This window comes from Oreochromis aureus, linkage group 16 (genome assembly GCF_013358895.1).
Source record: "Oreochromis aureus strain Israel breed Guangdong linkage group 16, ZZ_aureus, whole genome shotgun sequence".
Taxonomy (NCBI): domain Eukaryota; kingdom Metazoa; phylum Chordata; class Actinopteri; order Cichliformes; family Cichlidae; genus Oreochromis; species Oreochromis aureus.
The window spans coordinates 26723900-26746279 of NC_052957.1; the positions used below are offsets into that span (position 1 = coordinate 26723900).

The 22380-nt window shown below is 40.1% G+C and overlaps 2 protein-coding genes across 3 annotated transcripts in view; both read left to right on the forward strand.

The window, feature by feature from the left end:
- Positions 1 to 3447, forward strand: part of pdia5 (protein disulfide isomerase family A, member 5) — a 71279-nt gene extending 67832 nt beyond the window's left edge. The window contains exon 17 of the mRNA XM_031732917.2: positions 918 to 3447. Within this exon, the coding sequence (XP_031588777.1) occupies positions 918 to 998 (81 nt within the window). The 3' untranslated portion in view covers positions 999 to 3447. The remainder of the gene's footprint in view (positions 1 to 917) is intronic.
- A 5918-nt stretch (positions 3448 to 9365) lies between these two features.
- sec22a (SEC22 homolog A, vesicle trafficking protein) lies at positions 9366 to 21198 on the forward strand. 2 transcript variants are annotated; one of them, XM_031732915.2, is made up of 7 exons: positions 9366 to 9484; positions 12023 to 12233; positions 14065 to 14228; positions 16480 to 16659; positions 18014 to 18132; positions 18695 to 18763; positions 19061 to 21198. In XM_031732915.2, exons 2-7 carry the CDS (start codon positions 12052 to 12054, stop codon positions 19259 to 19261), a joined length of 915 nt encoding a protein of 304 aa, XP_031588775.1. In that variant the 5' UTR covers positions 9366 to 9484; positions 12023 to 12051; the 3' UTR covers positions 19262 to 21198. The 2 variants fall into 2 exon arrangements, with proteins under 2 accessions (XP_031588775.1, XP_031588776.1); XM_031732916.2 differs by lacking the exon at positions 18695 to 18763.
- The last annotated feature ends 1182 nt before the right edge of the window (positions 21199 to 22380 follow it).

The following is a 22380-nucleotide window of genomic DNA, read 5'->3' on the forward strand; positions in this document are numbered from 1 at the left end:
ATCTAACATTTTAACTTAAGTGACCTACTTAGATTCTCTTTATCTCCTTCTCAAAGTGATGTGTTTACTGAGATTATGCATTATGTTCACCATTGTGCAGAAATATAGAAAATCTCAGGTCAGAAACTATTTCTGAGACTGTGTTTACATCAGGGATGTCGAATTTTACATCGTGGACCACATGCAGCACACGCTGATGTTAAGCGAGCTGGAACAGTGACACTAGATATTAACATATTTACATGATAAATATGTAAAACTGGAGAAAAGATCCAAGTAGTTCGATTTATAGAAAATATCCATTTTTCTTTTTTTTTTCTTTTGGACTTGTTGTCATTTAAGTGTTTATCCATTACTTAATTACTTTGGTGTAGTATGTAAAGAAGGGATGGGGGGTATCAATAGGAAAGGCTGTAAATCTTGAAATGAAAATACAGTTAAAAGATCAAAATCTGTTCACTCACTCACTTTGCATTTTCCACAGTCGTCTGGTCGGCCAGATTGGAGTCTACCGGGTCGATTCTGACCGCCAGGCCTTATGTTTGAGATGCGTGATTTAGATAGTTCAGCTGGTTCAGAAATTAGAACAGGATCGAAAGTAGAGGAGAAAAAGATGTATCATTAATGCTTCTTCACTCCAGCTGTTGCATTTCTTCTCCCTGTGTCTGAAACTCAGAAACGACCTCCAACATGTTGTTCAGTGACGGGGGGGTGGGTTGGCTTTACTTTTTCCACACCTTGCCTCCCTCCCCCTGCCTGTGGACAGACCGCCATTATTTGCCTGAAATCATGTGTCAACTGAATTATTTATAGCATCAAATGGTTCAGAAAATGAGGTTTATCCACAGGACTGGCTGAGAAGTTGCTTCAAGTTGAGAAATATGCTGTGGTGATTGTTACTTTCCTTGTCTTCACAGGAGGCAGGCTTCACGGGTTTCATGCGCAGCCTAAGAGGACGCGACCAGGAGAAAGTTGTCAAGAGGAAGGAGGAGCTCTGAGAGAAGCATGCGGGGTGTTGGGGGCGGCGTGGGGTGGGGTGGGGGGCAATGCACTGTGACCCTTGAGACTGGCAAAGGGCCCTTTCAGCACTGACGGGGGAGACTCGACGACCTCAGCGAAAGGCTATTTTTTTATACCGTGGTGACTCCGTTTGTAATAATACCAGAGTACTTGCTGTCAGACCGACCACTTGAGACTCGTGTTTTTCACGGATGTTCTGGTGGGCAGAAAATACACAGACGAGGAAAAAAAAGAAAAAAGAAAAAAAGGTTTTCTTGTTTTTGCCCAACCACTGTGACTGAATATGTGAAAAGCTACACCCTATACTGTATCTATGCAATACTGCCCCATGCTTAGCTCTGCAGGGGTTTGTGTGACTGTCAGACCACCATGGTGGTGGGCCGGTGGTGGGCATCAGTATCTAAAGGTGGAGGTTGCACTGTCCCAATGGGTCCTAATCCAGCCCCATCAACCCCGCTCTGTCTCTAAAAGAGACAAATGCTGATTATTGACATACACCTTTTGGTTTCAGTGATTTGGGGTTTTTGGCTTTTTTTTTTGTTCTTCTTGTTCTTGTTGTTGTACAGAACCTTCACGTCTGCAGAGCAATTTGAAATATTGATTATTTTTTCACATCATTTGGAAAGTAATGGCAATTTAACACCACCACTAAAAAAAAGAAGAGAAAAAAACCTAAAGCTTGTACAGTAAAATGTGAGGTGCTCCAGTAAGTAGTGTAGGTTTGTTAAATTGGTGAAATCACAGCTAAAGGATCAGTATTCTGTGTGGGTATGCACTATCATGATTGATTTTTGCTTTTAGAAAGGAGTTTTTGTTTGCCCCCAAACTGTGGCCTTACAGATATAAAAATATAAAATGTCTGGAATTGCAGAAATATAATAAGTGGAAGAGATTCAGAGGCCTGGTGCCCTTGTAACTCTCTCATGAAATGACCAAGTAAAGGAGAACGAGGGTGGGGGGAAAGGGAACACAACAGAACATGAAATGCCAAATATTACTGCAAGCTGCCCTTCAAAGTTTCACAGTTCATACTTTTCCAAATCTTATTATTAATCTTATCATTCACAGCTGGAGTGACTTTTTACCTCTTGCTCCTTCATTAATTGTTAATAATGGGAGAGTTCATTGACAGAAGCATGGGAGATGCTCACATCTGGTGTCTGAATAGTCCATGTGATCAACAAACATCCAAAACATGAGTCCTACCTCCGTCCACTGAAGTAATCACAGATTCCGCTCAATATCCCACAATCCCCTCTGTATTCACACTTTACTGGAATATTTCAGACCTCTGATTTACACTTTGGGCATTCAGTTTTTTTGTGTGTGTTTGTGTCTATAACCAATCTGATGTTTCTGCCACTTCCTGTTTAACTGAAACTCACAGAGGAGTCGAGTGCGAAACGACAGCTCTACAAATTCTTTCCTGTTTCCCTTCTGAGTGCGCGTCTACCTGCCGCGCCTCGGCCTGGAATGGTTCGGCTTCAGTCAGCTTGGATAGTGCTCTCCCATGCCTTCCTTCATATTTAAAATGGATGACTTCACAAGACGCCCAAGGAATAATTAACTGTTAAGTGAAGTCTCCAGAGCCTCTTCCAGTTCTTGCAGCATAACACCATCAATTCGGGGCCAGCGTCATTACCTTCTGTGACGAGTTTTTTTTTCTTTCTTCCATAATTTCGTCCTGTTGTTTTTTTTCAGCTCCCTTGCTTCGGCCTCTATAAATATTTAAAGTCTTATCTGTAGCTGAACTTGTGTTTTATTATTCAAGACTTTGGTTTCTTTCATTATGAATAAGGTTCTCAGGGATAGCAAAACACAGTCAAAGGGAACTAGTTTGTTTTGTAATTTATCATTCCAGCTGAATAATTTTAGATCCTTAAGTCACCGAGGATAAAACACAACACAAATGAATTGTCCTTCTTCCTGTCTTCTGTCACAACAGCTTGTGTTGAATAAGATGTTTGTCAGTGAACCATTTTTTTCTTTTTTGGGATTCTTGATGAACGCTTTGCGTTTGAAACCGTTTCAAGTGTTCAGACTGTCGCCCGGCACACAGTGTTCAATGTGATTACTATCATTTCACCATATGCAAGAGCATTTTGAAAAAAGTGCTTTAAACAGTTACGTGACATATCGTCGTAATTACGTGTTCATTCTTCTCTCGATGAGAAGTCATTACCTTTGATTACTCTGAACATTTGTTTGTGTTTGGCAGTTTCCACACTGACATCATTCGTTAGTTGAATAATAGAAAGACTTTATTCCTTATCCCAAAGGTATTCGTGTTATGTTGGACTTTTTCACACTTATGCCAAGAAGTCATTGTTGCCTTTGATTTTATTTCACTTTTCTGTGTCCAGCCATATGTACAGGTTCAATCCTTGCAGTAAAGAAAAAAAATAAAGCCAAACGTTTCCAAAAAGCCTTTCAACTGTGTTTATATAATAATAATAATAATAATAATATTATAAGAAGTAAAAAATAATGTATTCATCTCCTCTGGGAAAATTCGGTGTCAAACTGCAAAAATCTCCAGCTACAATACTTATTTCTTTATTTTTTGCTAGGAAATTGGTGAATTTTGTATATTCACCTTTATTCTTCAACTCATCTGAACTCTTAGCTCTTGTCACTTCGTTAAGTAGTTTTCAGGAATAGTTCTCCGGGTTTTTTGAAGGATATTCAAAGCTCTTCTTTGGATGTTGGCTGACTTTTCTTCTGTTCTCTGCCAACATAATCTTACACTGCTTCAATAATACTGAGGCCAGTGATGATGATCCATTAAGAATGTTTGGGTTCTGAACTAAAAATGAGTGAAAAAGCAGCCAATTTCCAGCGAAAAACTGAAAAATCTCCAGAGAACCTGGAGATCTATCGCTGGAGACCACTTAAAAAAAATGACGCGACACTCTTGCTCCTTGAAGCAAAAGTGTAAGAAATTAAGGGTGGTTCAAGACTTTTGCACAATGTTCCAAATAAAACATAAATGACTAAAAACAGCAGAAATAGGCCAATGGTTGTAACAGTGATGGACCAGGTCATGAGTCTCATGTGTTAACAAATTTCTAAAATCTCACTGCAGTGGGATCAAAGTGTCTTCTACAATGTTCTGTCCTGCAGCACAGTGCAAGAAGACGACCCCGAGCCACCAAAATATTGTGGAGAGGATGACTGGTATTATTAAAGATGGTCTGTACTTTTGTTTCTGTACACCTTTGCACTGCAATTCCCAGTGATGCCACAGCAGTAACAAAGAGGACACTGGCAGCAAAAATCTGATAGAATTAAAACAGCGTGTCACTGTCTACATTTAGGCCTGCACTGCCCCTTCCTGTACAGGACATCTGCATTCACCAACCAATCTGTTATATTATCAAGGGGGACACCTGGATATTTATAACTCTGCACCACCTCAGTGTCCTCTCCACGGATGTTGATAGGCCAAAGATGGAGCTTAGACCTATGGAAATCTACAACTACCCATGCATTTTTATTTTACAGCCAACTTTATTTGAGCGTTTTTTAAAATCATATTAGGGGGAAAGGCTCTAGGCTGGTTGCATCAACTATTTGATGAATTTGATGTTAAAAATGGTCGACTCCCAGGCAATATATCCTCGCAGTTTTAGCTATCCCATGAATTTTCCTCAAGCGTCACCGTGACGTTGGCAGTATCACTGTTTTGGTTTTTTTTTATGTGGATGACTCAGCAGCGACTGAAAGGACTGGAAATGAATTAGTAGACATCAATGGTCTATGTTGAGAATTAAAAAATGAGGATAAAACTCAGCAGAGCAAAAGCAAACACTGGAGACTCGCATGTTAGCGTGTTTATTGGCAAGCACTGTATGTAGTAATGCACAAAAACGGATGGGCTGCACTGTTGGAGCCATGAAATAAACAGATGACGACCTTGTCAGGTCGCTGGGCTCATGGACAGCCCCTGTGGAAGCAGGGTTTTTTTTTTTTTTTTGCTTGTTTGTTTTTGACTTTTTTTCCTCTGCATCTCATAAGGGAAACAAATGGACCTCAAGCAGCACTCAGCAGATGTGACACTGGTGGCTTTATTATGAGAAATGGCTAGAAAGTGGCACAGGACCCAAATGTGACACAGTCACAGCTTTGCTGCCTGGACTTCTGCATTTGAAGGACAGCAAACATAAAAAAAAATATCACAGATCATTTTTTCTAGGATCAAGGTAAAAGTAAATATGAGGAGCTCACCTCAGAGCTCGGTCTAAGCTGTGGCATGACTTTGAAGGTTTTGTGTTTAGTGTTTGTAGTCCATGGGTCATCCAGGTCTGCTTGGATAAAGTGCTGTTTTTGGGATGCATGCAGTGTAGACCCTTAACAGGCTGATTAATGCCCGTGAGCACAGGCAGTAATACTCTCTCAATCCCAATTTCACTTTAGAGGATTTTCAGAGGGGCAGAGAACTCTTTGGAGAGCCCGCGAGCATTGGTTCATTGCTCCTTTGTTGGTTTTCTTGGAGGGGAGGGCGAGGCGTTTTAAACCAGTGGAAAATGAGCATAAGAAATGGAGGGCAAAGGGTTATTGGTACAAAGTCAAGGTCTATTCAGATTCAAGTACCCTTAACAGAGGCAATTTTACCTTTCTGGATAATTGTGTTTGGGTTGTTCAGAATGCCATATCTGAGTTTGCACTCTGTCGTTATCTGCCTGCTCATCGTCTAACTCACCTCTTCCATGTCTGTTGTCATTATTTTCATTTCCCTATTTTAAGTCAAAAAGCTATTTTGTTTTTCAGATGCATCAGTGAAAAGTCAGCACATCTTTTCTGGGCATTCTGTAATTCCCTGCTTATTTAAATGTTGGGGTAAATTAGGAATGCCAGTTGAAGTTTTTCTTTTCACGTTTGTTTCTCACAATGGCTCTCACATTGAGTAATTTTATGTTGTTGTTAAAAATGCTGCAGAAACTGGTGATTTGGGTTTAAGAAAATCCATCAACAGTGCCATAAAAATGCCATCTGTTTACATCATTGCTTAAAAGCTGGAGCTCAGTTACACAGCAGCAACTCTGTGCATTTAGGCATGTAGATATGCTCAGCATAACCTGCTGAAGTTCAAACTAAGTATGAGAATGTGGGAGATTTTAGCGACTTTGGATGTTGCTGGTGCCACACAGGCTGGGCTGAGTATTTCAGAAACTACTGATCAACTGAAAAAGGGAAAATATCCAGTGATCGTCAGTTTTCTGGTGGAAGAAAATGCCTTGTTAATGCCAGAGGTCGGAGGAGAATGGCCACATTGATTTGTGCTGATAGGAAGGCTATACAAAACAGCATGTCTGAATGCAAAGTATGTTAAACCTTGAAGCAGATGGACTGAAGCCTCAGAAGAGTGCCATTCCCCAAGTATACGATATGCACAGGTTTACCAAAACTGACAATAGAAGATTGGACAAGTGCTTAAACAATAAATAGGAAACAACAAATGAACATACATGGATCCATCCTGCATCTCCTCAATGGTTCAGACTACTGCTGGCGGTGTGACAGTGTGGTGGATATTTTCTTGGCACTCTTTGGCACCACTTTAACATTATAAGCCTACAAGTATTGTTGCTGACCATGTCCATCATCCATCTTCTGATGACTGCTTCCAGCAGGACTTGAGCTTTGTGTCCTGTGTCCCAAAACTTCTTTAGCATGACGATGAGTAACCAAAGGCCTCCACAGTCACCAGATTTCAATCCAACAGAGCACCTTTGGAATCTCTGCGTAGAGTCCTGTTAAAGTTTTCTTTTTCACATGAAAGTATACTGCCACTGGGACACACTATTTTAGAGAGATTTATTTCATTGCTTGTTTCACCAAACAGTATAATGCATTGGTTGAAACTCATGGTGCTATAGTATAACATGTCTGGTTGCTACTTGGGACTCCTGCAGTCCAGACTGCAGTCTTATCCACAGAAGACCTGGGTCATTATGAAGCAAAGAAATATGATAAAAGAGGAAAACTGAACTGAGCTGCTGATATCCTGATACAGCAAATAGCCTATAATTTAAAAAGAAGAGCTAATACAGTTATGCAGCAAAGTGAGCTTAATTAAAATATTAAAAAAATCTCAGTTTTGTCCTTGTATTCTTTTTATTAATTTATTATTGTAAATATAGCATAGCATTCTGTTTTTGTTTTCATTTTACACTTTTTTGTATTTTTGGAAACAAAGCTTGGCCACAAGAGCATTAGTGAGGTTCAACACTAAATCCAGGGGAAAAATGCACTGATATGTGTGATTAATTGCAGGCACTGGGGATCACAGATAATAATCTCTCTTTCATTTCTCAGGCAGTTCTTAAAACTATACTTTTCATGCAATTGCCGGGGGACAAAATCACGCTTTAATTAAATTGGGAAACCTGTTCTACAGAAATATATTTTCAAACTGATCACAGTTCTCAGGAATGCATGAACTCGGACTTGAAATCTATAATGATGTCAACCAGAGAAAGAGCCAATCGCCACTGACGCATTTAAATGCCGAGAATGTGTTTGCGCGTCTGTTTAGACCGTGTCACTGCAAATGACGGCACCGCCTTCTCCGCACCTGACATTTTCTCCACTAAACACTCACCTAGACCTGTGGCTATTCATCATCTTGTCAGCACCAGTAGACATCCATCATCCACTTTCACTGTGTGTCTGTAGCTCTCACTTCCTTTCACGCGCACGCGCACAGGGCATGAGGGTAGTGAGGAGGGCCCTTCAGGCTGACACATTAACGGGGCTCCTGGGAGATTGCATGGGTATGTGTGAAGGATGAGTCCGCTAACCATCTCTGTACTGGTGTTTTCATTTCCTCTAGCCAAAGTTCTGTCTGTTTTTTTCTATATTCCAACAGGAAATAGAGGAAAGTGAATAAAATGCTGATGCTGGTGAACGGCCTATTTCAGGCCTGAGTGCGCCACTAAAGCTTGGCAGGGTCTGGATACACCTTATTCATTTTTCATGTTTTAATTTTAGCATAAAATATACTCGGAATCAGATGCCTTGGAGTTGGGCTAATTTGTGATTGTGTTCTCTGGGAAAGCAACTGGAGCAAGTGGGGTTCAGAATGAAAAAAGGAACAGTGTCTAACAAAGATAATGAGCTCATGAATATTCTGCAGTGGGACTGCATTTACTCATCTCTACATTGAACTGTAAACAGTATTTAGAAGTGTTTTGTTATCTGCAGTATGTTTTCCTTTGCATGTGCACAGATTTAAACAAAAAGTAATGTCATTTAAGGGAATTTGTTGAAGTCAAGTATTCTCAAATATAAATGAGTTCCAGGAAGTTTTTACTGACACAAGAGTGATTCAGTTGGAAGGACCAGAGTCATGGCTTCATCACAAAACGTCTATGACTGAATTATGCAAAGCACCATCTATAAAAGATTTTTTTTTTTTTTTTTTTTTTTGGAAGAAGTTCTGCAGGATAGATGAAGTTTAAAATGAGCTGTTTGGCCACAATCCCCAAAGGAGTGTTTGGGCAGTAAAAAGGTGCAGCATTTGATGAACACAGCACCTCGCCAACTGTTAAGCAGCAGGGCGTAAATATTATGCTATGGAGTGTGTGGCTGCCAGTGGCGAAGGAAATATTACAGGCCTGGAATGAAGATGGATTCCACTAAGTTCATTCGAGAAAGTAAAAATGGAAATAGACTGGCTTCTTCTGAGCCGAAACTTACTTAAAAGTCCATCAAGTCCATTTGAAATCTTGCAGCGCGAAGACACCAGCAGTGACGGCAACAAGCTCTCGGCGCACATCCACATGAGGTAAAGAGACCTCACACAGAAATCCTTTAAACCGAAAGTATTATAAAAGTACTGACTGAGAAAGGTACCCAGACTTTTGCTCATGGTATAATCTGTGCATGTGTGTGTTATCATGTGAGGCATTTTTTAGTATTTTGGAAGATGTTTGTATGTTTGTCCCCAAACAGAAAATTTACAGGTGTCTCTCGCTCTCGCTCTCTCTCTCGGTGTGTGTGTTAAGTATAAGTTAATAATGTGTCACACTTGTTGTTATATTCCTTAAAAGGCTTTGTTTGATTGCTTTTAGACAAGTAGACAAGTAAATGACGGTTAAAAAAAGATAGACACTGACTCTTTTGTCTATTTAAGATTTTAATGTGAATTTCTTCAGTTTTACTCGTAATATAAAATCAGCTTAGATTTGGCACACGGTATTTCAAAAAAATATTCGTGATATTTAAAAATGTAACAAAACATATAATAAAGGAATATTTTATAATTTTTTAAATTTTATTATTATTTATTTTTTAGTCCGTGACGCCGGTGAGGTTGTGTTTACCCACAATGCACAGCGAAACAGCCACGTAAACGTAAACCATCGTAGCATCAGCGCTGCCTGCGGCTTGCCTAGCTGCCTCAGCTTCCTGTATAGCTACACCTTCCAGATGTGCAGATGATGCAGCATACATTTCCCAGGTATTATATTATTGCTCTGGGTTGCGGATGTGCTAACTAACTAGCTGTTAATCGCCGCGCTGATTAAGCTAAGGTTGAAGTTCAGTGCTGTTGGTGAACACGCTAATAGTTAGCTGCTAACCTTTGCTAGCTGGTTAAACTGTCCTGTAGATTGTAAAGTCTTGTTTCCACACAAGATAAATTGATCGCTAACACCACCGGCAAACGTTAAAAGCAACGTGTAACGTCAGGTAATTTACCAGTTTATTGTTCGCACATGTAAACATAGCCAACCCTTAGCTAATTAAACACTGCTCTTAAAGTTGGGATTAAAGTAGCCGAAAGGTGAGACAGTTTGTCTCCGCAATCTAGTGTCGCTGCCTTTTTGAGTTAATTCAGGACTTAACGTTGTACTCGCGCCTTTTATTTGAGGTGTCTTGAAGTTCTGAGTTGTTTCGCTTTTTTCTCTGGGTGCAGTGAAGGCACCTAAAAGCCTCAGATCGACTCCCCATAACGCCCCTTCATTCAGTCCGTGGAGCTGTCCATGGTTCTCACATGATGTTTATTGATTACAGAACATTTACGTGAAGGCAATAGTTAAGTAGAAGAAACCTTTAGTAATCTGCAAGTTAAAAGTGAAACATCCAACAACACCAGAGATACAGGTCATTTAAAAACTCTGTGTGCAACAACAGAAAATAAAGTAAAACAAGAGCATTCAAATAGTTTAAAAATGGCCTCCAACTCATTCATGATTTTAGTAGTATGACAGGAAATTAGAAATTTTGCCTTGTCTCACATTGGTCCTTACCAGTTCCATATTAACTGAAAATGTAATCACTATCTAGGTTGAGCCCACTTATGGTAAAATTTCATGTAACCTTTTTGACTAAGTTTCCTAAGAAGCAGACAAACTTGACCAATTACAGTGGAGTGAATTAAATGAGTGCACTTTCAAGCAGTACAGTAGATAGAGAAAGAAAAATGTGCTTTTTGTTTAGAAAGTCAGTGACTAATGAGACAACATTTCACCAGTCTAGTGGTTTTAGTCTTTCTACAGGGTGCTGAATGTGCATCCAGATAGGAGTAAGTGAAATTCCCAGTGAAGAGGATGCTATAGGCTCACCTCAGTTTCCTGTGGCTCAGACATCAGAAAGGCAGCCAAGCTCAGTCAGATTTCTGCCAACAATCTTCGTCCATAGTTTGACTCTCTCCACTGTTTGTTTTTGTTAATCAAGGTAAAGTAACGAAACTGGCAGATGTATTGCAAAGGAGATGAAAATGACCTGACGTGTGCTGCCGCCAAAACCTGTATTTAAATCATGTCCACAACTTGAGAGGCTCCAAAGGCAACCTAAGCTCATGAATGTATAATTAACCATTTCCTAAATCTTCTGTGCTGGTGCAAGATCACCAAAGGCCCCAAAATCAATTAGAATACGCTCAAAATGAGATTTTTACTAAATAACTTAACATGTAATGAAACTTGCTTTATGCTTTTAGCAAGTCATGTTTGGTAGTGATTGAATTTGGTAACAAATGGACTGCAAACGAATAAACATTTCATCTTGAGGCGCTGCTTTAATTTTGAAAAAATGTCTGTTTATAATCTTCTTCCGTGTGTTGTATTTTGAAATTTTTTGGCATCCCCCCCCTGGAAGTACTCACACTCTCCCTCTATGCTGCTTTTGTATTACACACAAGTAGATGGCTGCTTTAAAATATTTATTATATAGTTTATCTCCACGCACGACACTTGGTGTTGATATTGTTTCTAAGTGCTGTGATAAAAGCATATAGAAGATATTCTCCGTTTTGTTTGTCTTTTCATCCGACCTTGGTCTGGTTTTGAAGGTAGTTCTTAGTTGTGGTACCTGACACTTCGCTGATTCTGCTCACGTCACGGATCCTGAGGACTTGTCAGTCAAGCAGGAAGGAAATTGACTGGAATTCAAATCACATGCAGGAGGACAAACGCGGAAAGTGTCCTGCTAATGCACATTCTCAGCTTCTCAGTAGATACCAGTGATCGGGGATTTTGAATGCTAAAAAAATTAGTTAGTTAAAAAAAATATATATATATAAATAACTAATTTCACTGTTGTAGCTTGAGTACTAAAACAAACTGTTAAATATTTCATGTTCGGATAGATGAGTGTGCAGACATTATCCATTAAGCAGTCAAGTGAGGTTAGAGGTCACCACAGTAATCTATATTATCCTGAGAGGAAAATAATCAGTGTCTGAGTGCTCGGTGTTTGTTATTAAACCTCCCAAAACATTATACATTTACAAAAACCTGATATTTGAGAATTTAATAAGAAACTGATTTTTTTTGCCCTTTGTAGAGTGATTAATGGAAAGCAATGCTGTGACCAAAGACTGAGTTGCAACTTAATATCATTTTCATTGTTTTTTTTACTGAAGTATTAGTCATTTAGTCTAAATTGTCATGAAATCTATAAAGAATGTGAGAGCTTTGTCAACACATCCAAATCCCAAGTTCTTCCTCATTTCCTTGCTGCACTCACAGATCTGTGCCATCTCCCTCGTTTGCAGGCCTTCAGTGAGACTGCCAGAGCTGTAAGATGTCGATGGTGTTGTTTGCCTCTGTGGTCCGAGTCGGGGACGGCCTGCCTCTCTCAGCATCCACTGATTATGAGCAGGACAAAGAGCTTCAGGAAACAAAGAGGCTCCTCAAAGGTCTCTCCAAGAAACTCGGCCAGTTTCCTGACCGCTGCACACTTAGGACTGGACCATACAACGTCAAGTAGGTCTTTACTCTTAGCGAAATATCCAGTTATTCTCCTCTGTTAAATGTTAAATAGCTCTTGGTATTAACACATTTCAAATGGGCCGTTTTGGTGTATAAAAGGTCTGTTTGGCTTGAGTAAATATAATATTAGTATAAAGGGTTAGGGTAGTTTTTCCTTGGATTTAGACTAAAATGTCTTTTGGAGAAGGGCCGAATTATTCGAGCATTTTTAAGCATCTGCATTCACTCAGTGCATCTTCAATTCCAGGTATAAAACCAAAATCTAGACAATGCATTTTTAATGACCCCTGGGTGCTGAAATAGCCTGCTGTTGACAGTTTTACTACTTTCTTCCTGACCCCTCTAACACACATGTGGTTAAAGAAAATACAGAAAAAGCTTTTAAATTTGAGCGATTTGACAGCTCGGGCTTCATTTGAGGTGTCAGACAGTTTCTAAAAGCTCTGCTTGTGCGTAGGGAATGGCTTTGAAACTCTCTCAAGCATTGTTTGTTAAAAGCTAATTAGTCTTATTACGACAGAGGACGTGACCTTAGAGAACCTCACCGCCAGCCATCAATGGGCCGGCTATACCTTTCAACAACCACAGAGTCTCCTTTTGATACGTCTCTTTAATCAGCGAGAGCCCAAAGCTTCTGAAGAGTGCGGACGTCTAAAGGCTGCTGAAGGTCAAAATGAAAGAGGCGGCGTTTAAAGTCACCGGTTAATCTGTCCTGTGATATTCCCGGTTCTTCAGTGGCCCTTGTCATGTCTGTAATTATTTGTGTGTTGTGAAAGCTAGATGAAATTCTTTTTTCAGCAGATTTAATCCAGTCGGTTTTAGAACATAGGCTCTCTTGTTTAATGCCCCAAGTTTTACTCAGTGATTTAGAAAATGCACATTACTGGAAGCAATTTAGGGACTAGTTTACTTCTGTAATATTTGAACATACTCACACTGTAAGTCACAGTTATGAATCATCAGTTATACCGTGGGATTTAATCCAGTTTTATTTTACCTGTTACCCACAGTGGAGTTATGATTTATTTTCTAATATTCGGTGAGGTTTTATAGGCACAGTCAGGCAGCTCCGAGACAGATATTGGTAAACGTATTTGTCCACAGGTTTATTGTAAAGCACATTGCAACGTCTCCTTTGGAAAGGCACTATACAGCACTTACAGGTTCAATTCTGGTAGTACATTATTGCAGTGTTTATTATATATGCACCAGCAGCTTGTGAAACTAAAGGGCACAATAAAAATTAATCCATCAATTCGAATTGTGGGTAAGGGGCCCGCCTCCCTCCCAACCTTAAATGTGAGACAGTTGCCTCAATTCCTGATGCGTATGTATGCGGCTACTCAGTGACGTGCCAGTATCAGATTGACTCTCATCCCTCAGATGTCATCAACACCGGGAGTTTTTCTTTCCATGATAATCATCATATTAGTCTCAACTCTTTGTTGACATTCAGGTTTCATATCCATTCAGATGTGCTCCGAGCTATTCTGGTAATGTGAACGTCTTTGTGTTTGGGGAATTTAATTTGCACTTAGTGTATCAATTAACACTGCAAGGCCAGCAGATAGTTGTTTCTGCAGAGCTGGATTTGGATGCGAGTGTAGCCATTGTGTTAAATTAACTGTGAAAGTGTGGCATTGAAGCAGAGATGGACTTAAATTGTGTTTGCTCTGTGTTTAGAGCTGCAACCTGCAAAAGTCAGAAATGCCTTTGTGTCCCTGGATATAGCTTTGTGTCCTAATTACAGATTCCCAGGGTTTCTGTCGAGAGGAAGAGTGGCGCGCTGCATTAGAGCAATAATATTTGTGTTTGTGTGTTTCAGTTTTACGAGCTCGCTGGGCGTTGGATACCTGATGGTATGCACTGCAAGTTATCCCAATGTTTTGGCCTTCTGCTTCCTGGATGAGCTACAGAAGGAGTTTATTGTCACCTATGACACCAAACGGATCAACAGTGCCATGCGGCCCTACTCCTTCATCGAATTTGGTGAGTCCGTGGAACTGTGCGTTTCAGCCAAAACGACCACGTGGGAAATATGATGTCAGCTTTTCAAATTAAAATGGGTGGCATGTCTGATGGTACCTATCAGATGTAAAATTGGCCTCATTCTTTACAATATTCAGTTTTTAAAGTTTCTCCTGGGTAGTGCACAAATTTTACAATACGGGGTCACAGTCAGTAAATTTCAGATACAAAAAAGAGAGTTTGATGGCCTGGGACTAGTCAAACAGTATTTTATGCTAGTTGATTGGATAGTTAACCTACCAAACCTACTTATGACTTCACCTGTGAAACACAAACACTACATCAGTCATCGTTATCTAAAAGTTTTTTTCTTGCTGTCCTTTTAAAGAGGCTTTTGAGGACGGGCCTTCCATATTACTCCCAATTACAACAACAAAAAAACCCAACCACAATGCAAAACAGATTTAGCAGCATACGTCTGAGTAAAAATATGTTGTTTTTTTACTTGCACTGAATCTTTAGTTTTTTTTATTTATTATTTAGATTAATTTTTTTAAAAGCACCATTTTCACTTGAATTTTAACTGTTGCTTTCTGAATTAAAAAAACACACACACACACACACATGTAACAAGTAGTGGTGTGTCAGAAACTGCTTTCTCGTTGACTAGTGACTTGTCAATCCCAGGCATCAGTATCCTTGATAATCCTCTATTTGAAATATAGAGTGATTAAGATTTATAAATTCAATTTAAAACTCATCAGGAAAGTATTCACAGAGGTCAACTCAGAATGACGTCTTCCCATCGATTTCTACAGGACATCTTTTTGCAGCCACAGCTACAGCTGGCTGGCCTTCAGTTAGCATACACATTTAAAGCACTTTTAAATTGGCTTCATTTTTCTTAATTGGACGATTGACCTAAGTCCACATTTTATACTGTGGTCTACACACAAACATTGAAGAGTTAAGAAGTGGAGCTGTTATACAGACAAAGTACTCAAGTGAAGGGAAAAAAAACAATTTTCCATCATTTCCACAGCAGCACTTGTTACTGTGATAGTGGGTAAAATGTTGACTAATAAAATCCTGTTTAAAGCACTCAGAGACCGCAACTCCCCCTGAAGACTAAGGTCTTTACTAAAACATTTTCCAAATTCGTGTGATTTTGACCTTTGACCTATGACCTTTAAGCATTACATACTAAAGTGGTGTAGTTTGTTATCTTTACCCATATGATTGGAGCAGAATGGGCTGTAAACTATGGCTTCTATAATCTGTAAAAAACTTGAGAATTTAAGATAGATTCATGCTGTGTGTGATTTTGCAAACCTTTATGGCATCATTGTGATATCGTGTGTTGTACAGCTGCCCCCGTGCCCTTTCATATCATATATTACTCTATGGTTTCATGATTTTATTTTTCTCAACTTTGACCTTGAACACTAACAACAAAGGTCAGGGACAGAAGCATAGCCGACCTGAGTATTCATGCCCCCCAAGTATATCTTGGTACGCTGTAAAGTTTGAAGATGGCCCGTAAAACATTTTGTGAAAAAATGTTCTCACCAAAATTAAATGAGCTCGAGCTGTTATTGGTATCAACCATCAAACAAAATTTGCGAGACAACTAACAAATAGACAGACAAACAAACAAAACTGATTACATAGTCTCCTCCATCGGGGGAGGGGGACTTAAATATGATCTTATCCACCGATGTTTGAGTTGCACAGAGACAAAACACATAAACTGTCAGCTCAGTTTGTTATGATCTTTAAATTTGGCCACTTTGCTGCAGGCTGCCAGCAGCTGTCCTACTTTCTGTCACAGTCATACCTGCAGGACGCAGGGGTGAGTCTAAAGGGCAGCATGGAGCCTACTCAACTAGATTTATTTCAGAGCTTTGGTAACAGTATTTTACAGATGTAAATAAACATAAAGACATGAATAAACCATTTTAAATATAATTAATAGACTAATAGACTAGGTTTACATATAAAACATTGTTTTTGTGGACAGTAAAACTGAGCCACTGGCCCAGCGTATGAAATAGCATTTTTGTTATGTAATTTGCGATATGCAGTGTTTCTGTGTCTATTGTTGAACGAAAATACTGTTTTTGTTTATTCAGAAATCATTTTACAGTTAAACGACTTTGCTTCCGCATTAACAGCATCTTGCTGTGTCACACAAAGGGTGCATTTGGTTCTCCCCGGCTTTGCTCTTTGTATTATTAATCAGCTCTTTGTTGTGCTGACTGTTCTCCCTCAGACACCTTCATCCAGAAGACCAAACAGCGCTACAATAACCCTCGTTCCCTGTCCACCAAGATCAACCTGGCTGACATGCAGACAGAGATCAAGCTGCGACCGCCCTACCAGCTCTCCCCTGAGGACCTGCGGGCTATCAATGGATTCTCAGTGCACGCACCTTCAAAGTACAAGGGCATAGGTGGGACATAAGCTGCACACGTATGCGTGCAAAGTATGAGAGAGGCTTGTAATTAACTTAAATACGTACAGCATTTAAAGATGCATTTATTCATGTGCATAAATATATACACAGGGTGTGCATGCACATTAAATTTAGATATTTAATCTTATTATTTTTATTATTATTTCATTCTTAACATTGATGGTACTGACCACAAGACTGTGATATGATGTACATAGTTGCTTTTCTCTCAAAATGTTCCTGGAAAAGGAAAACAGGAAGTGCTACATGGCTCTAAAGACTTTCAAAGCAGACTCTGATGAAGACTTCAAGTTGACATGCGTTGCTCTGTTTTGCTTGCTTATTTCAACCTAAACAAAATGCCTCAGGAAGCATCTGTTTTTTATCCTTTATCGAGGTTTTTTGGACAAATCAGAAATATTAAGCAGAGTTCCAGAGCTTTCAGCAAGTACTACACCCCTGCCATGAACGGACGTTTTTTTGTGGTAAACACATTTCCCTGGACCCAGGGCCTCTCCAAAGGATCCTAGTCCCTTTTGCTTTTTGAGCTGTTTGTTCACGCCTCTTTTGCCTATATTAAAATGTATTAATATGCAGTTCAGAACCAAAATGCTTCCTCATCGCTGTATTTTCATGTATCTTCAGTGGATTAACAAAGACATTTCTTAATTACAGAGTCTCATTTAAGTCCTAAATGTTGAAATATTTATTGAAAGAAAAAAACAAAACATCTGCAGCAGAAGTCATTCAGCTGCTTAAATTTGAAATGGTTACTTTCTGGTAGGTTATAAAGGGAAGAGGAAACGCTGAGTATCAGAGAGACTGTGTGTGATGAGATATTCCTTTTCAGAATGAATCCATTCCGCTGTTTCTTCGTCGTAGCTCAGACCCTGTGCTCTTTACATCGTCTAGAAAAACAACCCCTTTTGGGCTCACTGTCACACCTCAGTTGCCCCAAGCTAAGCGATGCCACCTCAGGTCACTTGGAGCCGTTGTGTTTCCCCCTGACATCCAAGAGAGCAGCTCTCCACGCTCTGCTCACTCTCCACGGACCTTCCAGTGTCTTGTTTTTCTGAGAACATAAATCATTTTATCCTGAGGGATGAAGTATGCTAATCTGATAATAGTGACACATTAATTCTTTTACCGCACGAATGTTTTGAAAGTGAGATTTGAAAACAGCACATTCTTGGCTTATCTTTGCCATTCAGGGATTTATTCCCTTTGTCCTGCACATAATAGCTTTTATATGTATATACATATATATAAATGAAATTTTGTCAAATCTAGTTGCTTTGTTGTACTTCGGAAAGCAGATTTAGCTGAGACCTGTGTCCTTGTTCTCTTGCAGCTCCCACGCAGATGTTGGAGCCGGTGACTCTCCCGGGCATCGTATCCTGTGTGCTGAGCATCCTCTGTGGAGGGCTGAACCTGCTGCGAGGGGTCCATGCTATAGAGAGCATACTGCAGGTGAGGGCATACTAGAAACGACTTTCAGATTCAGTTTCTCTTAAAGGGAAATGAACGCTCAATGCAAGGCTGGTTCTAGTTTGATACTTTTGGCTGTCAGTTTTATTTGTAGCAAGAAACTTAGAGGACGAATGAATTCCTGAGGGCTGGGAAAAGCAATCAGGTAGTCAGGAAACGCAGACTTTAAAGGTAGTGTGACTTATTCTAAAGAGAAAATGATGGCACAGACTTCACTGTAAACATTCATCACAGTTTACTAACGAGCTGCCCAGTTCAACTTTGACGTCATGAGCCACTAATATCTCCTCACTAACACTAACTGATTACTGATTATGGTCTGTTTGGGCTCACGTCACTACCACATGCCTGCCATTGTGTCCCTTGATAGAGCACCTGTCACATCATACTCTATGAACTAGATTAGATCACAGTACATGAAAACCATAAATAAAGCTACCTGGACATGTTCTTGTCATATTGGTTTCTTTATTTGTCCCTACATGAATGACTAGCGCTTAAAACCCCCCCCAAAAAACCCCAGGCATTTTCTCTGTGTCTGCAGAATGATGATGATGAAGACTTTAATTACGTGATTGCCTTCTTCCTCGGCACAGCGGCCTGTCTGTATCAGGTAAGTGATAGTCTGCGGTAAGGGGAGCCCATCACTGGCTGACTAACAGCCCTGCACTTTATAGCTCAGCAGCTTGTCAGCTGCACATTAGCAAAAGCTCAGTGCCTTTCGGTCCAGTACCTTCTCTAAAAGATTTTGCTCAGCTGTTTTTGTGCAGCTCCTGATACTAAATGGATCACCGCAGACTGGTAGACACAGTGATGGGCACAGAGACATCAAATGGGATTTCTTATGAAAATATCCCCGTTGGTCATGTGGTGTGCGCATCATTCACGCTCTCTGTCTTTCTCCTTTCAGTGCTACCTGTTTGCCTACTTCTCAGTCTGGAGGAACAGCAAGTCCTTCCTGGCCTTTGCACTCATCTGTCTTTCCAACATGTATTTGTACGAACTGAGGAACATCTGGCAGATCCTCTTTCACGTGGCGGTGGGCGCCTTCATGACCCTGCAGATCAGACTGAGGCAACCGCTGGGCAAAGCACCGGACTACAATGTCTGACAAAAAAAAGATCTGAAACTCAAAGGACAAATGGACCTGTAGTCTGAAAATACTGGAAACAGAATAGAGACAAAAAAACAAAACAAAAAAACAAGCATCTTGATTCAGTGAGAAAAGCCAAAAGAGATCTCGCAGCAGCGCGGTAGCCCTGTTCAATAAACCCCAGCAGCTGTGAACAGATCTCAGTTTGGACTCTCTGCTGCAGCTTGAATCATTTATGGACCTTACTGGGAAGCCATTGCCCGATAACAATTTTTGACTTCCTTTCAGTGCATCCATCCCGCCTGCAGGATGGATGCAGTTTTGCTCTCTCTGCAAGCACCAAGTTAAGTATTGAAAGCGACGCCACTCACTGCCAAATGCATCGGCTAAACAATCACATGGACTTCAGTTCAGTTTTCAGCTTCCATGTAAACCCACTGGTACTTCATCAGGTGCACGACTGGTTTCAGTCATGGTTTCAAACTATGCAACGCTGCCTTCTGCATGTGTGTGCGTCCTCATTTCAGTCGTATCTTATTTCGTAAGTGTTTGTCATCGTTTAGACCATTCTGCTTATTTATTTACTGACTGATTTCTCTGACGAAGAATTCTACAGATTTTATGAATTTTGCTTTGTGATCGTTCCACTTTTATGTACACGTGTGTCTTTTTTTAGTCACAAAGTAGCTCCTGTTTCAGTCGACGCAAACAGGCTGTTTGCATTCGTACCCTACTTCCTCGCCTACACAGCCTCAAGCATATGCCAGTGTCAAGTGACTGTGTTAATAAACAGGTCTGTGTTGGCAGCGGTATAGATGCATAGCTGCGTTGTCAAAGCCAGAGGCGGCCTGTATCATCTGAACAGCCTCTGGCCTGTTTTTTTTATTTCCCCCCTCCCACTGAGCCCCTCAGTTCAGACTTGGCTGCCATTTCTAAAAACAAAAACAAGAAGGAAAAAAACAAAAACTCATCTTTCACATTTAGCCTGTATATTGGCAGTGTTCACATTTAACATGATTATCACACAAAGATGCCATATTTATCGTCATCGGGGATTTATGGCGTGATTTCCCGGCGTTCCTGCATCATCCCGACAACTAACAGCAAACAAAACGAGAAGGGGAGAGAATTGAGTCGTGTTTTTCTTTTTTCTCCCCACTCTCCATGAGCAGCTTCACAGTCGTGCCAAGGCTGTCATGACGTCTTTATTTTTTAATTTACATTTTTTATTTATTTTGGATGATCCCTGTCTCACTGGAAGAAGTGAAAATGAATCAGAGCATACGCGTACGCAGCTTTGCTTCCACGTCCATCTGGCATCTGCACTATTGTTCTGTCCGGAGACTGCTGTAACACTTCATTCTCGTGTGATTCATCATCTGAATGTTCTCTGCTTTCCAGCATCGGGTGCCACACCTACATGACCTAATAGCTCCCTTTTTTCTTTTCTTTTTACCCTACGGCTCAGACTTGATTGGAACTGAAGTGTGATTCGCAAACTTCTAGATTGTTCAAATGTTTTCCACAGCAGTTACAGTAAACGTGTTGTGTGGGTGTGTGCTGTAAAATAGGAAACTTGAAAGTCAAGGATTTAAGTAATCCAAGTGTGGAACATGAATGTGATCATTTACAGGTCTTTAAATGGAATTTGCTAATCTAAACTTCGAATTTATTCAATTTGACACTAGAGAGTGGAAGGAGTCCCCCTGTTATGATTAGAATACAAAAACCTGTTAAATGTTAAAGTTATGAAATGTGGAAAAGATTGATTTGATTTGATGGGGTAAATGTGTTGGAACGGTAGTTTTAAGCCAGTCTTAGTAGCTTCATATTGGCCATTTTTTGTGTGTGTGTTGCACGTGCACATCATGATGTGATCTGGTCCTCAGTTTGAAACATATCTACTCTGTGAGCATAGCTGTGGAACACTGAACATTAAAAAAACATTTCCATTACGATGATATCTTTTTTGTTATCATAGACTGTCAGTTTCATACCCAATTCAGGGATATCTGGTACATGTTGCAGTAATTGTGAAGACAAAAATCACTTTTTTTTTAAAGAATTGCAAAAAACAAAAAAGCAGTTTCTCCACGAGCAGGGATGCTTCTCCTGAGCAGGAAGTGCTCCCATTTTCACAGATATGTGCTGCCTGACCTGCACAAATTTGAACTTGAATGTCAGCGTGGTGATAATGTGATTGTAGCAACGCTCACATAGTTAGAGGCCAACAGGTTGGCTGTTCAAAAAGGTCACATTCATTAAGTCTGGAGGTTTTGTTTGCACCAACATGCGTTTGAATTCCCCGGAGAAAAGCAGAGGAAACACTGTTGTTCCTGCAGCTGCTGCATTACAGTCGACGACGATTCCTATTTTATCCGAGCGTGCTCAGTTTAAATTGGGAGGCTTCAGTTTTGATTACAGTCTGGCACTGCTATGTAAATGCACAGCAGGAGTGACCAAGATCTTAACTGATTCCTATTGGAGGTAATAGCCACTGATTTGACTTATAAATACAGATATTAATGCTGTGACGGATAATGTAACGGGCAGAGCGTTAATCAGGAGATTAGCATTTTTCCTCCTTGTCCTCCATCATATAAACAATAATCAGTAATAATAAAAAAGAAGACAAAGGACCTCATGCATAAAGCATGTCATGCAGTGCTCCTGCCATCTGTTGGTGAGCTACGTGAACATGTCAAATGACTCCCAGGTTTGAGTGCAGTTAAAACAGAGGAGACACCTGAGATTTCCACACATTTAAACAAACCTTTTGTTTATAGATTTTGGCTTCGTGCTGCTGAAAGAGGGAAAGGTCTTCCTCAACCTGTGATATTTTAGACAATGCACCGTGCACCTTTCCCAAGCTAAAGCGTGTCCACATACATTTGGTCACTTTTGTTTCTTATTCTAACTGTAGCTTTGGTATTGTGCGAGCGTGCCAAATCGACAGCTTGCGCAAAGTAAAGACCAGCATCAGTCTAAATCCATAAGAGACCTGACAGCACAGCAGAACATGAAGAACAAGAATCAGATCTTAGGGTACCTGTGAAACCTCTCAGCAGTTTATTTTACTATAAAAAACAGCATAATGTTTAGCATGGCAACAAAAACAATCCACAGTTTTGTCTCTG

What these genes read in the sequence shown, in the direction of transcription:
- sec22a (XM_031732915.2), top strand. Translation starts at nt 12,052, where the DNA reads ATGTCGATGGTGTTGTTTGCCTCTGTGGTCCGAGTCGGGGACGGCCTG. An exon ending in CTACTCCTTCATCGAATTTG is followed by an intron (nt 14,229 to 16,479) that starts GTGAGTCCGTGG and finishes GTTCTCCCTCAG; the next exon opens with ACACCTTCATCCAGAAGACC. An exon ending in TTCAAAGTACAAGGGCATAG is followed by an intron (nt 16,660 to 18,013) that starts GTGGGACATAAG and finishes GTTCTCTTGCAG; the next exon opens with CTCCCACGCAGATGTTGGAG.